The sequence below is a fragment of the Oncorhynchus clarkii genome, chromosome 19, assembly GCF_045791955.1.
Source record: "Oncorhynchus clarkii lewisi isolate Uvic-CL-2024 chromosome 19, UVic_Ocla_1.0, whole genome shotgun sequence".
NCBI classification, from domain to species: domain Eukaryota; kingdom Metazoa; phylum Chordata; class Actinopteri; order Salmoniformes; family Salmonidae; genus Oncorhynchus; species Oncorhynchus clarkii.
The window spans coordinates 32,533,792-32,551,427 of NC_092165.1; the positions used below are offsets into that span (position 1 = coordinate 32,533,792).

The window sequence follows — 17,636 nt, forward strand, 5'->3', positions numbered from 1 at the left end:
TGTGTCGATACAGATAGGATGAAAAAAGGCAGCGATGCTCTCGGATCAGCTTTCTCCATTCAAATCCTACCGTAACATTAGTATTATTCCACAATTCTGACGACCGATCAGCACCTAGACATACATTTTCACCTACAGTTGAAGTCGGAAGTTTACATACACCTTAGCCACCAAATACATTTCAACTCAGTTTTTCACAATTCCTGACATTTAATCCTAGTAAAAATCCTGTGTTAGGTCAGTTAGGATCAACACTTTATTTTAGGAATGTGAAATGTCAGAATAATAGTAGAGAGAATGATTTATTTCAGCTTTTAATTATTTCATCACATTCCCAGTGGGTCAGAAGTTTACATTTGTATTTGGTAGCATTGCCTTCAAATGGTTTAACTTTGGTCAAACGTATCGGGTAGCCTTCCACAAGCTTCCCACCATAAGTTGGGTAAATTTTGGCCCATTCCTCCTGACAGAGCTGTAACGGAGTCAGGTTTGTAGGCCTCCTTGCTTGCACACGCTTTTTCAGTTCTGCCCACAAATGTTCTATAGGGTTGAGGTCGGGGCTTTGTGATGGCCACTCCAATACCTTGACTTTGTTGTCCTAAAGCCATTTTGCCACAACTTTGGAAGTATGCTTGGGGTCATTGTCCATTTGGAAAACCCATTACGGACCAAGCTTTAACTTCCTGACTGATGACTTGAGATGTTGCTAAAATATATCCACATAATTTTCCTCCCTCATGATGCCATTTATTTTGTGAAGTGCACCAGTCCTCCTGCAGCAAAGCACCCCCACAACATGATGCTGCCACCCCCGTGCTTCACGGTTGGGATGGTGTTCTTCGATTTGCAAGCCTCCCCCTTTTTCCTCCAAACATAACGATGGTAATTATGGCCAAACAGTTCTATTTTTGTTTCATCAGACCAGAAGACATTTCTCCAAAAAGTACGATCTTTGTCCCCGTGTGCAGTTGCAGACCGTAGTCTGGCTTTTTTATGGCGGTTTTGGAGCAGTGGCGTTTTCCTTGCTGAGCAACCTGCTATATATATATATATATATATAAGGTCCCACAGTTGACAGTGCATGTCAGAACAAAAACCAAGCCTTGAGGTTGAAGGAATTGTCCATAGAGCTCCGAGACAGAATTGTGTCGAGATACTAACATTGAAGGTCCCCAAGAACACAGTGGCCTCCATCATTCTTAAGTGGAAGAAGTTTGGAACCACCAAGACTCTTTCTAGAGCTGGTCGCCCGGCCAAACTAAGCAATCGGGGTAGAAGGGCCTTGGATGGGGAGTTGACCAAGAACCTGATGGTCACTCTGACAAAGCTCCAGAGTTCCTCTGTGGAGATGGGAGAACCTTCCAGAAGGACAACCATCTCTGCAGCAAGCCACCAATCAGGCCTTTATGGTAGAGTGACCAGACGGAAGCCACTCCTTAGTAAAAGGCACATGACAGCCCATTTGGAGTTTGCCAAAAGCACCCGAAGGACTCTCAGGCCATGACAAACAAGATTCTCTGGTCTGATGAAACCAAGATTGAACTCTTTGGCCTGAAAGCCAAGAGTCACGTTTGGAGCAAACCTGGCACCATCCCTACGGTGGAAGCATCATGCTGTGGGGATGTTTTTCAGCGGCAGGGACTGGGAGACTTGTTAGGGTCGAGGGAAAGATGAACGGAGCAAAGTACAGAGAGATCCTTGATGAAAACCTGCTCCAGAGCACTCAGGACCTTAGATTTCTGCTGAGTTTATAGTTTATATATCTGTGCATGTGACAGTAAATGAGAAAGATGTACATCACTGTTCCACTTTCCCTACAACCCCCTGCCCCTTTCCCTTTTGTTTCCTCTCGCTCTCGTTCTCTTCTCTCACCAGGGACAGCAGCAGCAGAGCAAAGCTACATTAGTTGCCTTATTGTAAAAGATTAACAGCTGCGAGGCCCATTAAAAATCCTGGCCTGAATATAATGAGACAAATGTGATGGATTATGCCAGCAACAAAAACAGGCTTGTAATAAGAATTCAGTTTAAAGTTTAACTAATAGGAACACAGTGTATATGATAAGGTTGTGCAGATATTCTACTCTTAAAAATTGACTTTTTCAGGCTTTGATGACATCAGCCAAAGATATTGATGGTGATGACACATTGGAATGACTTTCCAATCAACAGCTAGCTAGCTAGCTACATTCTTTTAATTCCTTAAACTTTTTCAATACTTTTCGTTTTTGCTGGCAGCCTAGAAAATGTTTCTGAAAAGTACCAAGTATATGCTCACACACACGCACAGGCTAATCACGCTAGGAGTGTTAGAGAGGCTTAACACAATGATCCGCTCATTCAAACACTTCACTCCTGCAGTCCTGAGAAGTATTAATACCTACGGTGTAGTAGCTACACTGGTTAACGCTGTCATACTAACGACGTTGTGATGTGGGGAGGACTACAAGCCAAGACACTATGCCAGCGCCGATCAACTGCCAGCCTAGAGCCATGAAAACTGTTACATAAACAATAAGTAATGTCCTATGGTGTGTCAGTAGTGCATTACACAGGGTAATTTGACCCTGGTTACCATACCAACAGTTAAGTGTTGATAAACAGAAAAGAGGAACTCTTCTGAGCTCCTTGCTATGGGGTGGGTAGGGCTGGCTGACGGTTGATGGAACCAGTAAAGTGTTTAGGGCCTGTTGGCAGAGAGTGTTCTGTTCAGGCTGTGTTGTGTTGTTCTTCCATTGTGAGGCTGATGTGACATGACTGCCAGCAGAAGAGGAAGGGGAGGGCCACCCCTGGTGCCTATGGTGGGCACACACTAGGGAGGGTCGGTGGCAGTGGCAAGCAGCTCCGAACAGAACAGGGTCATGTTGCGTAGTGAGAAAACGTTTGGAATCAGAGTGAAACAGGACGGCACTACCTAAGCTTTTCCAATAAGAATACAGATTTTCGTTTTGCGTTGCAAACACTGTGTTCTACTGAACAAGACCCAGGCCTGCTGTTATACACAGACCCCAAAACACTGGGGCCTCCTAGGGCCAGCACCAGGCTAGAAGAGGTAGAGGAGAAAGAGCTGGAGGAGGAAGTAGAAAAGGAAGAGGAGGAAGAAAGAAGAGCAAAAGGCGTAGGATGAAGAAGAGTGCTGAACACCCAGCCCAGCCTGCTTGCAGCCACAGCTTGAGAAGAACAGGACCTGATGTGTGTCGAGTCGACAGCTCTGTCATATCCAACTCACTCAAGCTCCCTCTGTGACATCCTCTGGCCCCAGACTGAGGGGAGAGAGCGGTGCAGAGCAAGCTGCCACAGGGAATAACAGGACTTTTGTCTTGTTCAACATGGACCGCTAAGCGTTTGCCCCGTCAGTGGAGACCTTGAAAAAGCAGTCTGTCACATCATCACTAAATTCCCCAGTTGCAGCTGGCCTCCAGCAAGGTGCTTGAGTCACAACGGTCAGGGGAGTGGAACAGGAAGAGTAGAACACAACAGCAGCACAGCAGAGGTCAGACCCTCAGTTCCAGTATTGCTGTAGAAAGAGAAGAGCGTGTCCCAAAGTCCCATGCATAACTGATTGTTGTTTGTGTGAACTGACGAATCATTCAGTCAGTCTGGAGGGACACAGATCCCCATAGTCATGGGGGGGGGGGGTAAGTGAGTCATAGTTCATCTGACTGGAGGGGAGAGAGCCAGGCAGGTGGTAGTTAGAGGCACATCACAGGGTAGAGCCATGCCCCAGAGGCGGCTAGCTGGAGCACAGGGCCTGCCATGTCATGCCCAACCCCACAAGGCAAAGTCATGCCCCATTAGTACACAGCACAGGGCCACAGGGCCTGCAATGACGCCCATCCACCGCGAAGCTACTGCTGGAGCTGGATTGAAAGGAGGCTTGACTAATACTGTACATCTGATCATGGCCCTACTACTGCACCTCCCTCCACACAGCTCTGAGCTCTCCCCCTGGGCCTGGCTCACTGAGGCCCTGGCTAAAAGCTCCTGCCTGGATCGACCTTAACAAATCACCTGAACAACAGACTGTGACTGACCTCAGGGCAATATACACACACATACACAAATGGAGACAGAGAGAGAAAGAGATGGCAACACTTCAATGCAGTATCACAGCTCGCCAGAGATGACACTTCAAAAGAACAAGGCAAAGATGATTAATTATGGCTGCTACTGTTACTGTCGAAGTACCACCTTATCCCTCCCTCTCAACTTCCGACACTCAGAAAAAGACCAACAAAACAAAGGTAATAAACACATACAAACAAACCTAGATAAGAATAGAAGAGGCCTAATCAAAGTTAGAATACGTCAACAAATCTTTTACTTTTTCCTACTGATATTGACTGTAGTACAGTGAGTATTCTCAAGAGCCGTTTCCTCGTCTTGGTTGACATTGACGGCTAGCGTGAGTAACTCAAACTAGCATGGCTGGCGCCTGACAATCATTGGCCCATTGAGGAGCAGAGTAATCCCTGAGACTGAGGAGAATGATAAACAGGACGCCGCGGCGCAGTCGCCACCCCCACCCTCCCAATCTTCAGATCCAGGGGCTAAACACGCACACACGCACTGCTGGGAAAGAGCTGACGGATGCTTTTCCACTCAGCATAAAGTCACTTTGAATGCTGAAAAAGCTCATGGTTATTGTAACTGCATCCCCACTGAGTTGGTCTGAGTCCTCTCTCTGCTCCCCCTCTTGCCTGGTAAGTACAGCAGCCATGGTCCGATTGGAAAACCAACTCATCAGGACACATACTGAGGGTTGAGGGCTTAATATGCAGGCTTATACAGAAGTGTTAACCAGGTCAGTATTGCAAAAGCTCATTTGGTCTCAGTTACTTGTGTCTAACAAATGTATACTGAACAAAAATATAAACGCAACATGTAAAGGGTTGGTCCCATGTTTCATGAGCTGAAATAAAACATCCCAGAAATTTTCCATACACACAACAATCTTTTTCATATCAAATTTTGTGCACAAATTTCACCTTTGCCAAGATGATCCATCCACCTGACAGGTGTTGCATATCAAGAATCTGATGAAACAGACCGCTCATTACACAGGTGCACCTTGTTCTGGGGATATTAAAAGGCCACTAAAATGTGCAGTTTGGTCACAACACAATGCCACAGATGTCTCAAGTCTTGAGGGAGGATGTAATTGGAATGCTGACTGCAGGAATGTCCAACAGAGCTGTTGCCAGAGAATGTCATGTTAATTTCTCTACCAAAAGACGCCTCCAATGTCATTTTAGAGAATTTAGCAGTACGTCCACCGGCCTTACAACCGCAGATCACGTGTAACCATGCCAGCCCAGGACCTCCACATCAGGCTTCTTCACCTGTGGGATCATTGGAGACCAGCCACCTGGAGAGCTGATGAAACTGTGGGTTTGCACAACCAAAGTATTTCTGCACAAACTGTCAGAAACCGTCTCAGGGAAGCTAATCCGTGTGCTCGTCATGCTCACCAGGGTCTTGACCTGACTGCAGTTCGGCGTCGTAGCCGACTTCAGTAGGCAAATGCTCACCTCCAATGGCCACTGGCACATTGGAGAAATGTGCGCTTCACGGACAAATCAACTGTATAGGACAGATGGCAGAAAGCGTGTATGGTGTTGTGTGGGTGAGCGGTTTCCTGATGCCAACGTTGTGAACAGAGTGGCCCATGGTGGCGGTGGGGTTACGGTATAGGCAGGCATAAACTACGGACAACAAACACAATTGCATTTTACCTATGGCAATTTGAACACACAGAGATACCGTGACGAGATTCTGAGGATAATTGTCATGCCATTCATCCGCCGGCATCACCTCATGTTTCAGGATGATAATGCACTGCCCCACGTCGCAAGGATCTGTCCACAATTTCTGGAAGCTGAAAGTGTCCCAGTTCTTCCAGACATGTCACCCATTGAGCATATTTGTGATACTCTGGATCCACGTGTACAACAGTTTGTTCCAGTTCCCGCCAATATCCAGCAACTTCGCACAGCCATTGAAAAGGAGTAGGAAAACATTCCACAAGCCACAATCAACAGCCTGATCAACTATGCGAACGAGATGCATGTCGCGCTGCATGAGGCAAATGGTGGTCACACCAGATACTGACTGGTTTTCTGATCCTTGTTTTTAAGGTATCTGTGACCAACAGATGCATATCTGTATTCCCAGTCATGTGAAATCCATAGATTAGAGCCTAATGAATTTATTTAAATTGATTGATTTCCTTATATGAACTGTAACTCGGTAAAACCTTTGAAATTGTTGAATGTTGCTTTTATATTTTGTTCAGTGTAGCTAGGAGTAAAAACTGGTTAGCTCATAGAATACCAATGCATTAATCTCCTTTACTTACTGTATAGCCTACATTTTATGTACACAAATGTCACTCAGAGATGACAGTCGTCCCTTATTGTGACCCCCTCATCCATCTGGTGTGGGTTAACTTGACTGTTGGCTTTCTCTGTGATCCAGTGAGATGGCTTTATCTGCCCATGGCTGTTTGTGAACATCACAGGCCTCCATTACCACTAATGGAAAAAGTGCATCAACGGAGCAGGCTACTCCTTCCTTACTATTGTGAATCCCTGGGGAAACAAATCTCTCTCTCGTACCAGTACTAGTACCAGTCAAAAGTTTGGACACCTACTCATTCAAGGGTTTTTCTTTATTTTTACCATTTCCCACTCTTTGCCTTGATGACAGCTTTGCACACTCTTGGCATTCTCTCAACCAGCTTCACTTTGAATGCTTTTCCAACAGTCTTGAAGGAGTTCCCACATATGCTGAGCACTTGTTGGCTGCTTTTCCTTCACTCTGCGGTCCAACTCATCCCAAACCATCTCAATTGGATTGAGGTCAGGTGATTGTGGAGGCCAGGTCATCTAATGCAGCACTCATCACTCTCCTTCTTGGTCAAATAGCTCTTACACAGCCAGGAGGTCATTGTACTGTTGAAAAACAAATGATAGTGGGACTAAGCGCAAACCAGATGGGATGGCGTATCGCTGCAGAATGCTGTGGTAGCCATGCTGGTTAAATGTACCTTGAAGAGAGAGCCAGTTTGATGGTTTTTGCGACTGTACATGAAGAAACTTTCAATGTTCTTGACATTTTCCAGATTGACTGACCTTCATCTTTTAAAGTAATGATGGACAGTTGTTTCTCTTTGCTTATTTGAGCTGTTCTTGCCGTAATATGGACTTGGTCTTTTACCAAATAGGGCTATCTTCTGTATACCACCCCTACCTTGTCACAACACAACTGATTGGCTCAAACACATTAAGGAAAGAAATGTCACAGATTATCAAGGCACACCTGTTAATTGAAATGCATTCCAGGTGACTACCACATGAAGCTGGCTGAGGAGAATCCAAGTGTGTGCAAATCTGTCATCAAGGCAAAGGGTGGCTACTCAAATATAAAATATATTTTAATTTGTTTAACACTTTCTTGGTTACTACATGATTCCATATGTGTTATTTCATAGTTTTGATGTCTTCACAATAGTTCTACAATGTAGAAAATAGTAAAAATTAAGAAAACCCTGGAATGAGTAGGTGCTTCCACATTTTTGACTGGAACTGTATATATAAACCAAGATTAGCTACTAGTCAGCATGCCAGTGTGAACATGCTTCTTTACACAGCACGTCATTAATTCTTTCATTTTCTTTCCTCCATTTTGTGATGTGGAGAGATGAGAGGGCCCATAGCAACAGGGGAGAGAAAGGGTGAGAGAGAGGAGAGATGCCGAGAGAAAATGGGCTGCCATGGGTGTCTGTTAATTGAATGTGATTGCTTATTTTCTTTCAGCATTCTTCAGGCTCTTGATGAAACCAGCCACTCTCTTCCTGCACTCTGCAGCACTGTGCTGTTGTATGTTATGTTCAGTGATCCGATGTTAGTCTGCCACCTATTATAACTATTTCCTTAGCACAGGACTTCCAGTCCAGTGGAAACCAAGGTCCCCAGAGCTAAATTCAGGCCCTGTCTGAGTCTCATCACAATTGTCATAAGAAACCAACAGAAGACAAACTCTTTTGGCCACAAACTAGGCTACTCGGACCCGTGTGAAATTCACCACCATGTTGGTTTGTTTGAGACCGACTACTAAGCTACTCACTCACAGGGTATTGATTAGTAGGCCTACCAGTCAATGTTTCCATTGAATATGGTGGTCAGCTACAAAGCATGGTAAAGGGAAGTAGGGGGGCACGATGCCCATGAAAGCAATAGCAGGCAGTTTCCAATGACTACTACTTGAATTAATTCAGACTTACTCTATTCCACTGACTTCAAAGCAAACAAAAATAATCATATTTTTTACCCAGTTTGGGTTAACATATGCTCTGAGATTACATTCAACCCCCCAAAATGAATGGAAAACCACTTTCTTATATCTATGAAAAAAACAAATGCTGCATGGCGGGTTCACTAAGCTCAGAGAGGATATCGTTTCCAGTTCCAGACACTACTGTGAACTGCAGATTTACAAATCAGATATCATAACCAATACCCTAGAGGGAGATTTCTGCTGCTGCCTTCAAAATATTGCCCTCTCTCGCATTAGGCTAAGTGCTTAGACAATAATGGCCAATGAGATTTCCAAATTCATCAACATCAAATTCCATTTAATCATTCACCATGCTCAGTCGCTCGCCCTCCCCTCTTCTACCCCCCTTGAAATGCAATTTATTACTGAGGAAAAAGGACAAGTTTAACGAAAACCGCGATTGAGTGTGTAAGCAGTTAGCAGAGTCTTCTTTCACCAGTCATTGCTTGCAGCTGGTGACTGATACACTTTGCAGATATGAAGGCGGGTCAAGACCTTTGTTTCATTGCAAAGGGAAACAATATTGCTACAATGCTACATTTGACAACTAAAGGATTATGAACAAATGTAGCTGGGCATCTCAGTGAATAAGCTTGTTTAAAACCCATGGGCCAAATTAATGAATCAATAGACTAACCCTTAACATTATATGAGATCCAACAATTAAAAGGATCAAGTGAGCTACGTAAGCGCTTCAGAAGATCTTAAGCAAGGTTAAGTCGATACAAAAAGGAGGGGACCCTTACAAGGAACTACACCATAGCTCTAATAAATTCATCCTCTCTTCTTCCTGGAATTCAGTGGTTTGTAATGCAATAACGGCAGTCTTTCCCCTAGGATCTTTTGAAGCAGTGGTGGGTTGATGGCTTTGGTCATCCTGGGGCATACCTTTATACATCTATTAATAGGGTTGGCTACACTTCCAGGATTACAAGCTGGTTACACCCGCAATAACATCTGCTAAATATGTGTACGGGACCAATACAATTTGATTTAGCTAGCTAGTTACCTTGGAGGTTTCTCGGAGGATCGGATGTTGTAACTTGTCTCTGATCTTAAAAGTACGTATCGGCAGAATAAAAAAAAATCTCTCTATATGTATATATTTGATTTTTTTGCATCTATTTTTTTCAGTGGTGACTGATTTAACAGTGGTGGTGTGCTGCTGCTAAATAAATATAGTGGAAACACTGAACAATAACCAAAACCCCAACGATGGTCCGTCATAAAGGTCATGCCAGTCTGTTGGGGCAGAGGACTTATCATGTTATCATAGAACTGAACTCCCAAGAACTGTCAGCTAGTAGTGAAAAGGCAGCAGGAATAAATCCCACATTTTATTAGCAGCGGCCGCAAAAAGCTCAAGTGAATTCCGACCAAATAGCAAAAGATACAGTACTTGGGGTTGCCTATGATCAAGAGAAAAATGGAAGGCACGCCCACATACACTACTACAGCGTCATGCTCACACACTCAAATAGCAACAACAACCCAAATCAGAGATGAGGGAGAACTGATAAAAAGTAACCTACCAGTGCGTTCAATGTAGTCCACACACTTCTCAATGAACAAGGGGATTGGCCGGTCCGGGGTGACCAGGTTCTGCAGGGGAACACCAAAGTAGTTGCTGTCCCAGTTCCTCCGTGTGGGTGGGTACAAAGGCTTTGGGGGCTTGGATTTTGGCTGTGAATAACACAAAAACACCGTGAAAGACAATATTACAGCATTGTTTTCAAGACAGAGAAAAAAGTAAATCCTTTGAATGTCAATTCTTCAAGAGTTGTCATCCCCCACAAGTGTAAAACACCTTGCAAGAAATAATATTTTGTTCTTTGTTTAATGTTCTGTTGCCTGGTTATCAAAGGAAGCAAAATGTTCAAAAAATGAGAATATTCTTCATGGCAGTAGTGCTACTGTACTGTCACCGATTCATGATTGTAATATATGAAGTTTGGCTTTTAGCCAAAACATTTTTGTATGATAGATTGCCCTGTTATATGCAAACAAAATCATTTACAAAATGAAGAATGAAGCAAGCTCTTTGAAACGTAATTGTGATGCTTTAACTACTGTATTTTTGTGAAAATATAAAGTTTGTGAGAATATAGTTTAACAGGCCAATCTCTCCCTTATGTCCCAAATGTCACCCTATTCCCTATATATTGCACTACTTCTGGCAAGAGTCCATAGGGCTCTGGTCAAAAGTTGTGCACTAAATTTGGAATAGGGTGCCATTTTGGACATAACTGCTGTCCACTGATTCATGCCTCAGTGCACTTCCTCCAAGCCCTGGGAACCCTGCCTGCCTCCAAATGCCTTTAACATCTGGCCAACTGTAGCCAGACCAGACTACAATACAGTGGGATGCCCAGATATTCTTCAACTGCATAAATCTCCTATCACTCCTCAACTATGACAACAGAAGGGGCTACCTGCAATATGGCGGTCATATTTAACCGTGATTATGTTGTCACTGCTTGTGTTGTAGCTTGTCTTAACTGCTGAGGAATGGGAGTGCATGTTTGCCAAGGAATATGTGATGTTGCAATATTGAACAGAAATTGCAAGTCACGTTTGCTCTCAGTGTGATAGATAAAACATCGACTTGCTTCACAGTGCAGACGATTCTGAATCTCTTTCATAGTAATCATGTGTAGTGCTTGAGATCACCGTATTGTATGACCAGCTGTTAAGACAATGTACAATTACATATAACATGTACAATAGCTTTGATTTCTCTTTACAGTATTAGGCCTATCTAAAACAACATTTTAAAAAATTATATAAGAAACGATTGCACAGAAGATGAAGAATCAGAACACTGACCTTTTTGGGTTCCTTTGTCTTTGGCGTTTTCTTCTTTTTCTTCTTCATGTCATCCTGCTCTGGATCGGAGGTGATGGCAGGGTTGTCTATCCCTCCCTTCCAGGGGTCAGCAGGGGAGAGCAGGGGGTCCTCCTCACTGCCCCGATGGGCCCTGCCCTTTTTCTTCTTCTGCATGGCCGGCCCAGACTCATCGTCGCTGACGTCGGAGTGGACACGTCTGTGGTACATCTTGGTTTTGCTGAAGAGTATTTTTGAGCGGTGCTTATACTTGGAGGGCCTCCTGCTGGCTTGTGTCTTGCGGTCAAAGCCGTTCTCCTCATCCCCGTGCAAGACGTGAAGCCCCCCAAACGAATTGCGCATTTTGACAATCCTGCTCTGGGTGTCCTCCGGGACAGCGTAGATGTCGTCGCTGAAGCCTTTTGATTTCAGGAGAGTGTCTATGGGGTCTGCGTAATTGTCGGACGTCTCAACGTCTTCACCGTGGGCCATGGGGCCGCGTTGTCGTCTGTTGCTCCTCATCCCAGCCTCGATGGTCTTCAGGAGATTGGGGTCCAGCTTCTTGACGTTGGACTTGGGTAGTATAGGCTTGGGCCTAACCGGGGGAGGCACTCTGTGGTTGCGCTCGTGGTCACTGAGAGGTGTGCTATGGACAGGGTACTCGTTTCCCTCCAGATCGATCCTGTACTTAGCACGTTCGCTAGGCGTTGGAAGAAGCTGCACGTCATCCCCGATGGGGCTGTAAGGTGGAGGAGCCTCGGTGTCATCCTCTGAGTCAGGGTAGTAATTGTAAGCAGGGGAATGACTGTGGGGAGACTGGGGGAAGACATCTTCACTCGCACCCATGCAGTCTCGAGAGCTATCGTACATGAAGGCGCTCTCGATACTGCTCTTCTTCTCTAGCACCTCGTTGAAGAACGGTGTGAAGACTTCCGTCTGCCGATGGTACTGAGACAGAGAGTATAGAGCTGTGAATTTGGCGGTTATCTCCGTAGCGATGTGCTCCCCTTCAGTCATGAGCTCTTTGATTTCGTCGTTCTCAAAGAAGTCGGCTTGACTGTCTGTGATGGCCACCATTTGAACAGGGATGACGTCTTGGACCTCCGCCAGGAAAGCTCTGAGCATCGCCATGGAGGACTTGCGTTTTGCCGAGTAGACCAGGATGTATCCGTGGACAAGCTCGTCTTTCCTGATTCCGATGGAGGAGTGGTAGGAGAGGACTGTGACCTGTATTCTTCTGCGACTGTCGCCGATGATTTTGTTGAGGATCAGAGTGTTACTTTGGCCAGGTTGCCCTGCGCTGCAGGAATGTGAATCCAGGAATGGTGAAAGGATAAGGTCCACACTGAATGGATCCCCACACACGGCACACATAACGATCCTCAAGTCGGTCTCTGACATGTCTTTGATGGAAGGCAGAGGGCTCGTCACATCAAAGTTGTGCTTTAGTCCTTCTAATACTCCTCTGAGAGCCTGTTTAATTTGTAACTCATTAAACTTCCGCGGAAAAGTATCAGAGGGTATGTCTACAAAGGTGCACTGTAGCTTATTTGCAAGCTGTTGGCCCTGATGCCTCAAGATAGGCATATTTTTGCAAACACTGTCTCTCTGGTTTGCTAGGATTAGAATGAATGGCAATGGCTGAGCGTATCTCTCCCTCCTGTTCTGTGCAATCTCTGCCCTGATTCGCCCTATGCAGTCGCCAATACAATTGAGCGACTCTATGGAGCTGAAGACACAGAAGATTCCGTGAGGTTTGAAGGTCGACGCCCATGTATGGCTAAAGAGCAACGTTGAATTGACATCAACAGGCAGAAGCTCCAGTTCATAGATTTTCCCATCCAGGGTGTACTCGTCATCTGTGGACTGGGCTCGGATTTCATTTGCGAGTTCTTGTGCGAGACCCTCTCTTCCCAAGAGACACAGATTGACTTTTTCAATGTTGGCACTGTTATAGTAGAGATTAGAGCGACTGTGGTCCAGTTGAACTAGCCTGTTAGCCAGTACCTGCTCGACATTCATGTCAACGCAGCTCTGTCCGCTCAGACACGTCTCCTTTGTGGGGTGGTAAACGAACCCGATGTGCTTGAGGAGAAGCGACTCCCTGTCCGGGGCCAGTTTCTGCAGGGCTCTGTATCTGGGCTCCTCGTTGAGCACAGTGTGGATCTCGCTCATTTTGTCACAGCTTGGGGTGGCGTTTAAATCAAGGTCATAAAACAGCTCGGCGTGTTCAAAAAGCATTTCCTGAAATTCCTCTTTGGCCCTTTCAACTATTTCCTGCTGATGCTGGCTGTAAACATCCCTGCGATCAGATTCACTGATATACTTGTAGGCCTCGTCTTCCATGACAAAACACATGACCTCTTCCCAGGGTTGTCCAGGGCTGATGAAATGGACTCTATCCAACGTCTTCTTGAATCTATCCTTCATTTCTAACCGTCTTTTCTCTGAGAACAGATGTTGGACATGGTTCTGATAAATCTTTTCCCCTTCCGACGTTTTGAGGAGATCAAAGGGCACTCTTCTGTCATTGACTTTGTCAATTTGGTCCGTCTCATCCCACGGGGTGTGCTCCAGCACCACAAACCAGAATTGAAACTCGGCCCTGCTCTTCAAGATGCTTTGAGCCTCTGACCAGCTAAGGTTCTCAAGTTCTTCCAAGTTGTTGAGCAAGTTATTGAGAATTTTTGGCAGGCTCAAGAAGTATTCTTCCCTCCTTTTCCTGATATGTTCCTGCTTCAGCTGTTCTATGTGCTTGTTGAGGGTGTTTCTAGCTTTTCGGGTGCCTTCCAGGTTGATGTATTCCTCATAGTCAGGGTGGTTTTTCAACGTGTTACTCACCATTTTCCAACTTGTGTGATAATCTCTGACGGTTTGTACAATCCGCTTTTCAAACTTGTCGGACACTGTGGCTACTAACTGTCTCTGAACTTTGTAGGCCTCCAAATAAGGAATGGTTTTGGGTTTGCCTCGTGTTTTGTCCATCTGCTGCGTTAACGCATTAAAACACAGGTCTACATTGATGCTAGATCGAGCCGACGTTTCTACCACCAGGAGGTTCTTTTTGCTTGCAGCGAATGCCTGAAGGTCCCTTAGATACTGCTCCACGCACTCGTCACATTTTGTTGCAGCAATGACGATAGGCTTTTTCGATTTGACCATTTGAGAATAAAGGCTGTTGACAAATTTCATCTGATCCTCAAATTTCCTATTGCAGCCTTTGCTCACGTCTATACACAATATATAACCGTCAACATTCAGTTTCCCATCGGCCATCTGCTTCTGATCAAAATCCTGCTCCAAGCCAAGCTGGTCGGTGCAAATGTACATCAGCTTTTCAGCAGACTGTATCTTGGAGGCTGCAGCCCTTTTAGTATAGGGCTGCAGGTTTGTGCTGCGATGGGGCAAGAAAGTCTGATCATCAATGAACTCTGTTTGTTCAATGATTTGAATTTTACACTCAAGCCCGTCATCACTTCGGTGTGGCACTTCACCCCAGTAGAGGAAGTGATCATTGTTCACTACGCGACCTCCAAAGTCAATTGTGCTCAACACAGAAGTGTGCTCAGTGTAGTAGCTGTCCGCGTTGGAGCGCACATATCTGTTGCATAGGCAGGACTTGCCCACGCCACAGTTGCCCTTCTCCTTCTCTGTCCCTGAGAGGCCAACAACACTGACAGCATATGTTAGGGGGCGTGCCTCCTTGTTCTTGGCCATTATATTCCCCCTGTCATTGCTTTGTCACTTTCAGGAAAGGTTTCCACCAGCACAGCTACCATTCCACTCCCATTGGTTAGATAGGGTAGTGTTGCACAATCATGGCTTCGTCCCTTTAGTGGTGAATCCCTCTTTCCTCCTAGATCCTCGTACTGCGATTGGGAAGCAGGTTCTCCCCTATTATCACCTCACTGAAAAACAAAGTGTATTATTGAAAAACACACATAGGAACCCCCACAAAACCTGATTTCATAGGCCTAATATGGTTTGTATACGAAATGGCACCCTATTCCCCATATATTGCACAACTTTTGCACTATGAAGGGAATAGGGTGCCATTTGGTGTTATTGCAGTGAGTCATTGTCAATGTGCAAACAGTCCACAGGCCTAATGACAAAATCTGAACAGCATGCTATTTCCTCTCTAGAGACTGTGTCACATAAGCCAAACCTACAGAAATGACTGTTAGTAGCAAATACAAATAAATCCCATGTTCAGTGTCTGTGACTCTTTTCAGTGTATTTTTCCCCCACAGTATATTGGTAACTCCATAAAAAACGTATTTCTTCCACTTTGAGTGGAATGACCAGTGACCCACAAATAATTTAGAAATAAACTACTATTCATCATCATTCAATATGGATTACGTTTCAGTTTACTATGGTTTATTTTACCTTTATTTAACTAGGCAAGTCAGTTAAAAACAAATTCTTATTTTCAATGACGGCCTAGGAACAGTGGGTTAACTGCCTGTTCAGGGGCAGAACGACAGATTTGTACCTTGTCAGCTCGGGGATTCGAACGTGCAACCTTTCGGTTACTAACTAGTCCAACGCTCTAACCACTAGGCTACCCTGTACTGTTGCACCTGCCATCTATTGAATATTTTGACAATACTGGCTATTATTTGTTCCACTGTGTATGGTCGTAAGAATCATGCAACACACCCCACCATGACATGTTAATTAGCAAACAGACTAGCAAATCAGTCAAATTGACGTCTGACACAATAATGTAGCTACAACCGTCCAACGCTTGTATTAGACAGGAATGTAGCTATTATTACATAGCTATTGCAGTTCTAGTTATTAGCGAGATATGTGAATATCAGTATCCAAGTGAGAAGGTAGCCAATAGCAAACCATCGCAACCTTCACTCTGTCGTTGACTTCCTTTCATTATGAGTTGTAGCTAGTACCTGGCTACATTTCATTCAAGGTCTGCTAACTACGTTCTGAACTGTGAGCCCTACTCAACCCCCGTCATTGATGATAATGACATACAACCAAGAATTTCATCGCCGGAGAGGCACACGTTGAAAACTCACTAGAAAGCAATCCACTACCACGAGATGTAGAGGTTATTTAAAAGTAGAACGCTGTTCTAGACAATTTGCGAGTAACCAACACATGAACGATTATCTTGCAACAATCATAGGTTCATTAGCTAGACAGTAACGTTAGCTTGCAAGTTAATAATTGGCCTAGCTGGCGTGCTTAATCTGCGCACTATTGGTACAATTAAAATAACCCATGCAATAAAAGGCTACGTCTGACTATGCCATTGTATTCATAAACTGTGACAAAGACAACCCATCAATGATATTTGCATGAAAGAATGACTAGCCAGCTCGCGGGCCTTTCCCCGAAACCACGCAAAAAATGCTCGCTTCCAGTCCTCTCTGGCTGAGGTTAGCCTGCTAACGTTAGCTAACTAGCTAGCAAGCTGTGGCTAACGCTGGCTGGCTAGCTAGCAAGATAGTGTTAGTCGAACAATACATTTCACTGAGCGCAAAATATAAACTACAAGGACCTTGCCGGAATATTTCGTTACCTCCCTTGATCGTGAATATAACCATTTGGAATTTACTTGACACAGACAATGCTATCCAGAGTGTAGCTAATGAAGAAACTCGATGCAGTCCATTCCAAATTACATTCCCCTACCTAACATGGTCGCTCCCAGCTCCCGAGACCACGAAAAAAAGATAGCATTCCAAGTGTATTATTTTACTCCAGCAAATTCCATTTTTCAACGGCTCGTGTCCTTTAAGTCACAGGGAGCGTTCGGAGTATACTCTTTCTATTCAAAATGTGATTGTATTCATATATTTAGTGTTATTGGTGTTAGCTGCGTGTACTCCGAGACCTTGCTCCCTCCCCTCTCATCCCAGTCAGTAATGGCGACTGATACATAACGCTCTCACCATCGCTCTCAGTAACTTTTCCATCAGGGCTCAAAGCGGGGGCGCGACGCTCGTGCATGGTTGCTATGTAATTGTGTAAATGAAGAATTTCAATCTATTAACTAATGTCTGAATGTTTGGTGTGCCTATTTGTGTGATACTGATAAACATACCGAGGACTTGGGGATCATCACCAGGAGATGGCACATTGTCAACAAGAATAAACATATTCATTGAGACTGTAGCATTTATACGGTACATTTTTCAATGGTGCATCAGCCTGGCCTGTTACAGCCTGGCCTGTTACTGGTACATTTTCCTACTTGAAAATACAGTAGACTTTTTAAGGCTACGGACACATATTGGTGGTTATGTTGTAGCGTGGAGCCAAACCATGTTATTACATGGTTATAACATGTTCATTATTGGGATATGTACATACAAAATAGTCAATCTGAAGAATTTCATTAACATTCCATGTGAATTACAATAATATTCCATGAGGGTTTTATATGACAGACACCTTTTTTTCAAGGATAGTGCGCAGCTCTCTGTAGCAATGCAATGTGAGGTT

At 44.6% G+C, this 17,636-nt stretch overlaps 1 protein-coding gene across 1 annotated transcript in view; it reads right to left on the reverse strand.

Moving 5' to 3' along the window:
- LOC139375051 (rho GTPase-activating protein 5-like) overlaps window positions 1–17,096 on the reverse strand; it is a 36,878-nt gene extending 19,782 nt beyond the window's left edge. Inside the window, exons 1-3 of the mRNA XM_071116432.1 lie at window positions 16,824–17,096; window positions 11,163–15,067; window positions 9,869–10,019 (exon numbers count right to left, since the gene is read on the reverse strand). Of these exons, the coding sequence (XP_070972533.1) occupies window positions 9,869–10,019; window positions 11,163–14,876 (3,865 nt within the window). The 5' untranslated portion in view covers window positions 14,877–15,067; window positions 16,824–17,096. The remainder of the gene's footprint in view (window positions 1–9,868; window positions 10,020–11,162; window positions 15,068–16,823) is intronic.
- Between the last annotated feature and the right edge of the window lie 540 nt (window positions 17,097–17,636).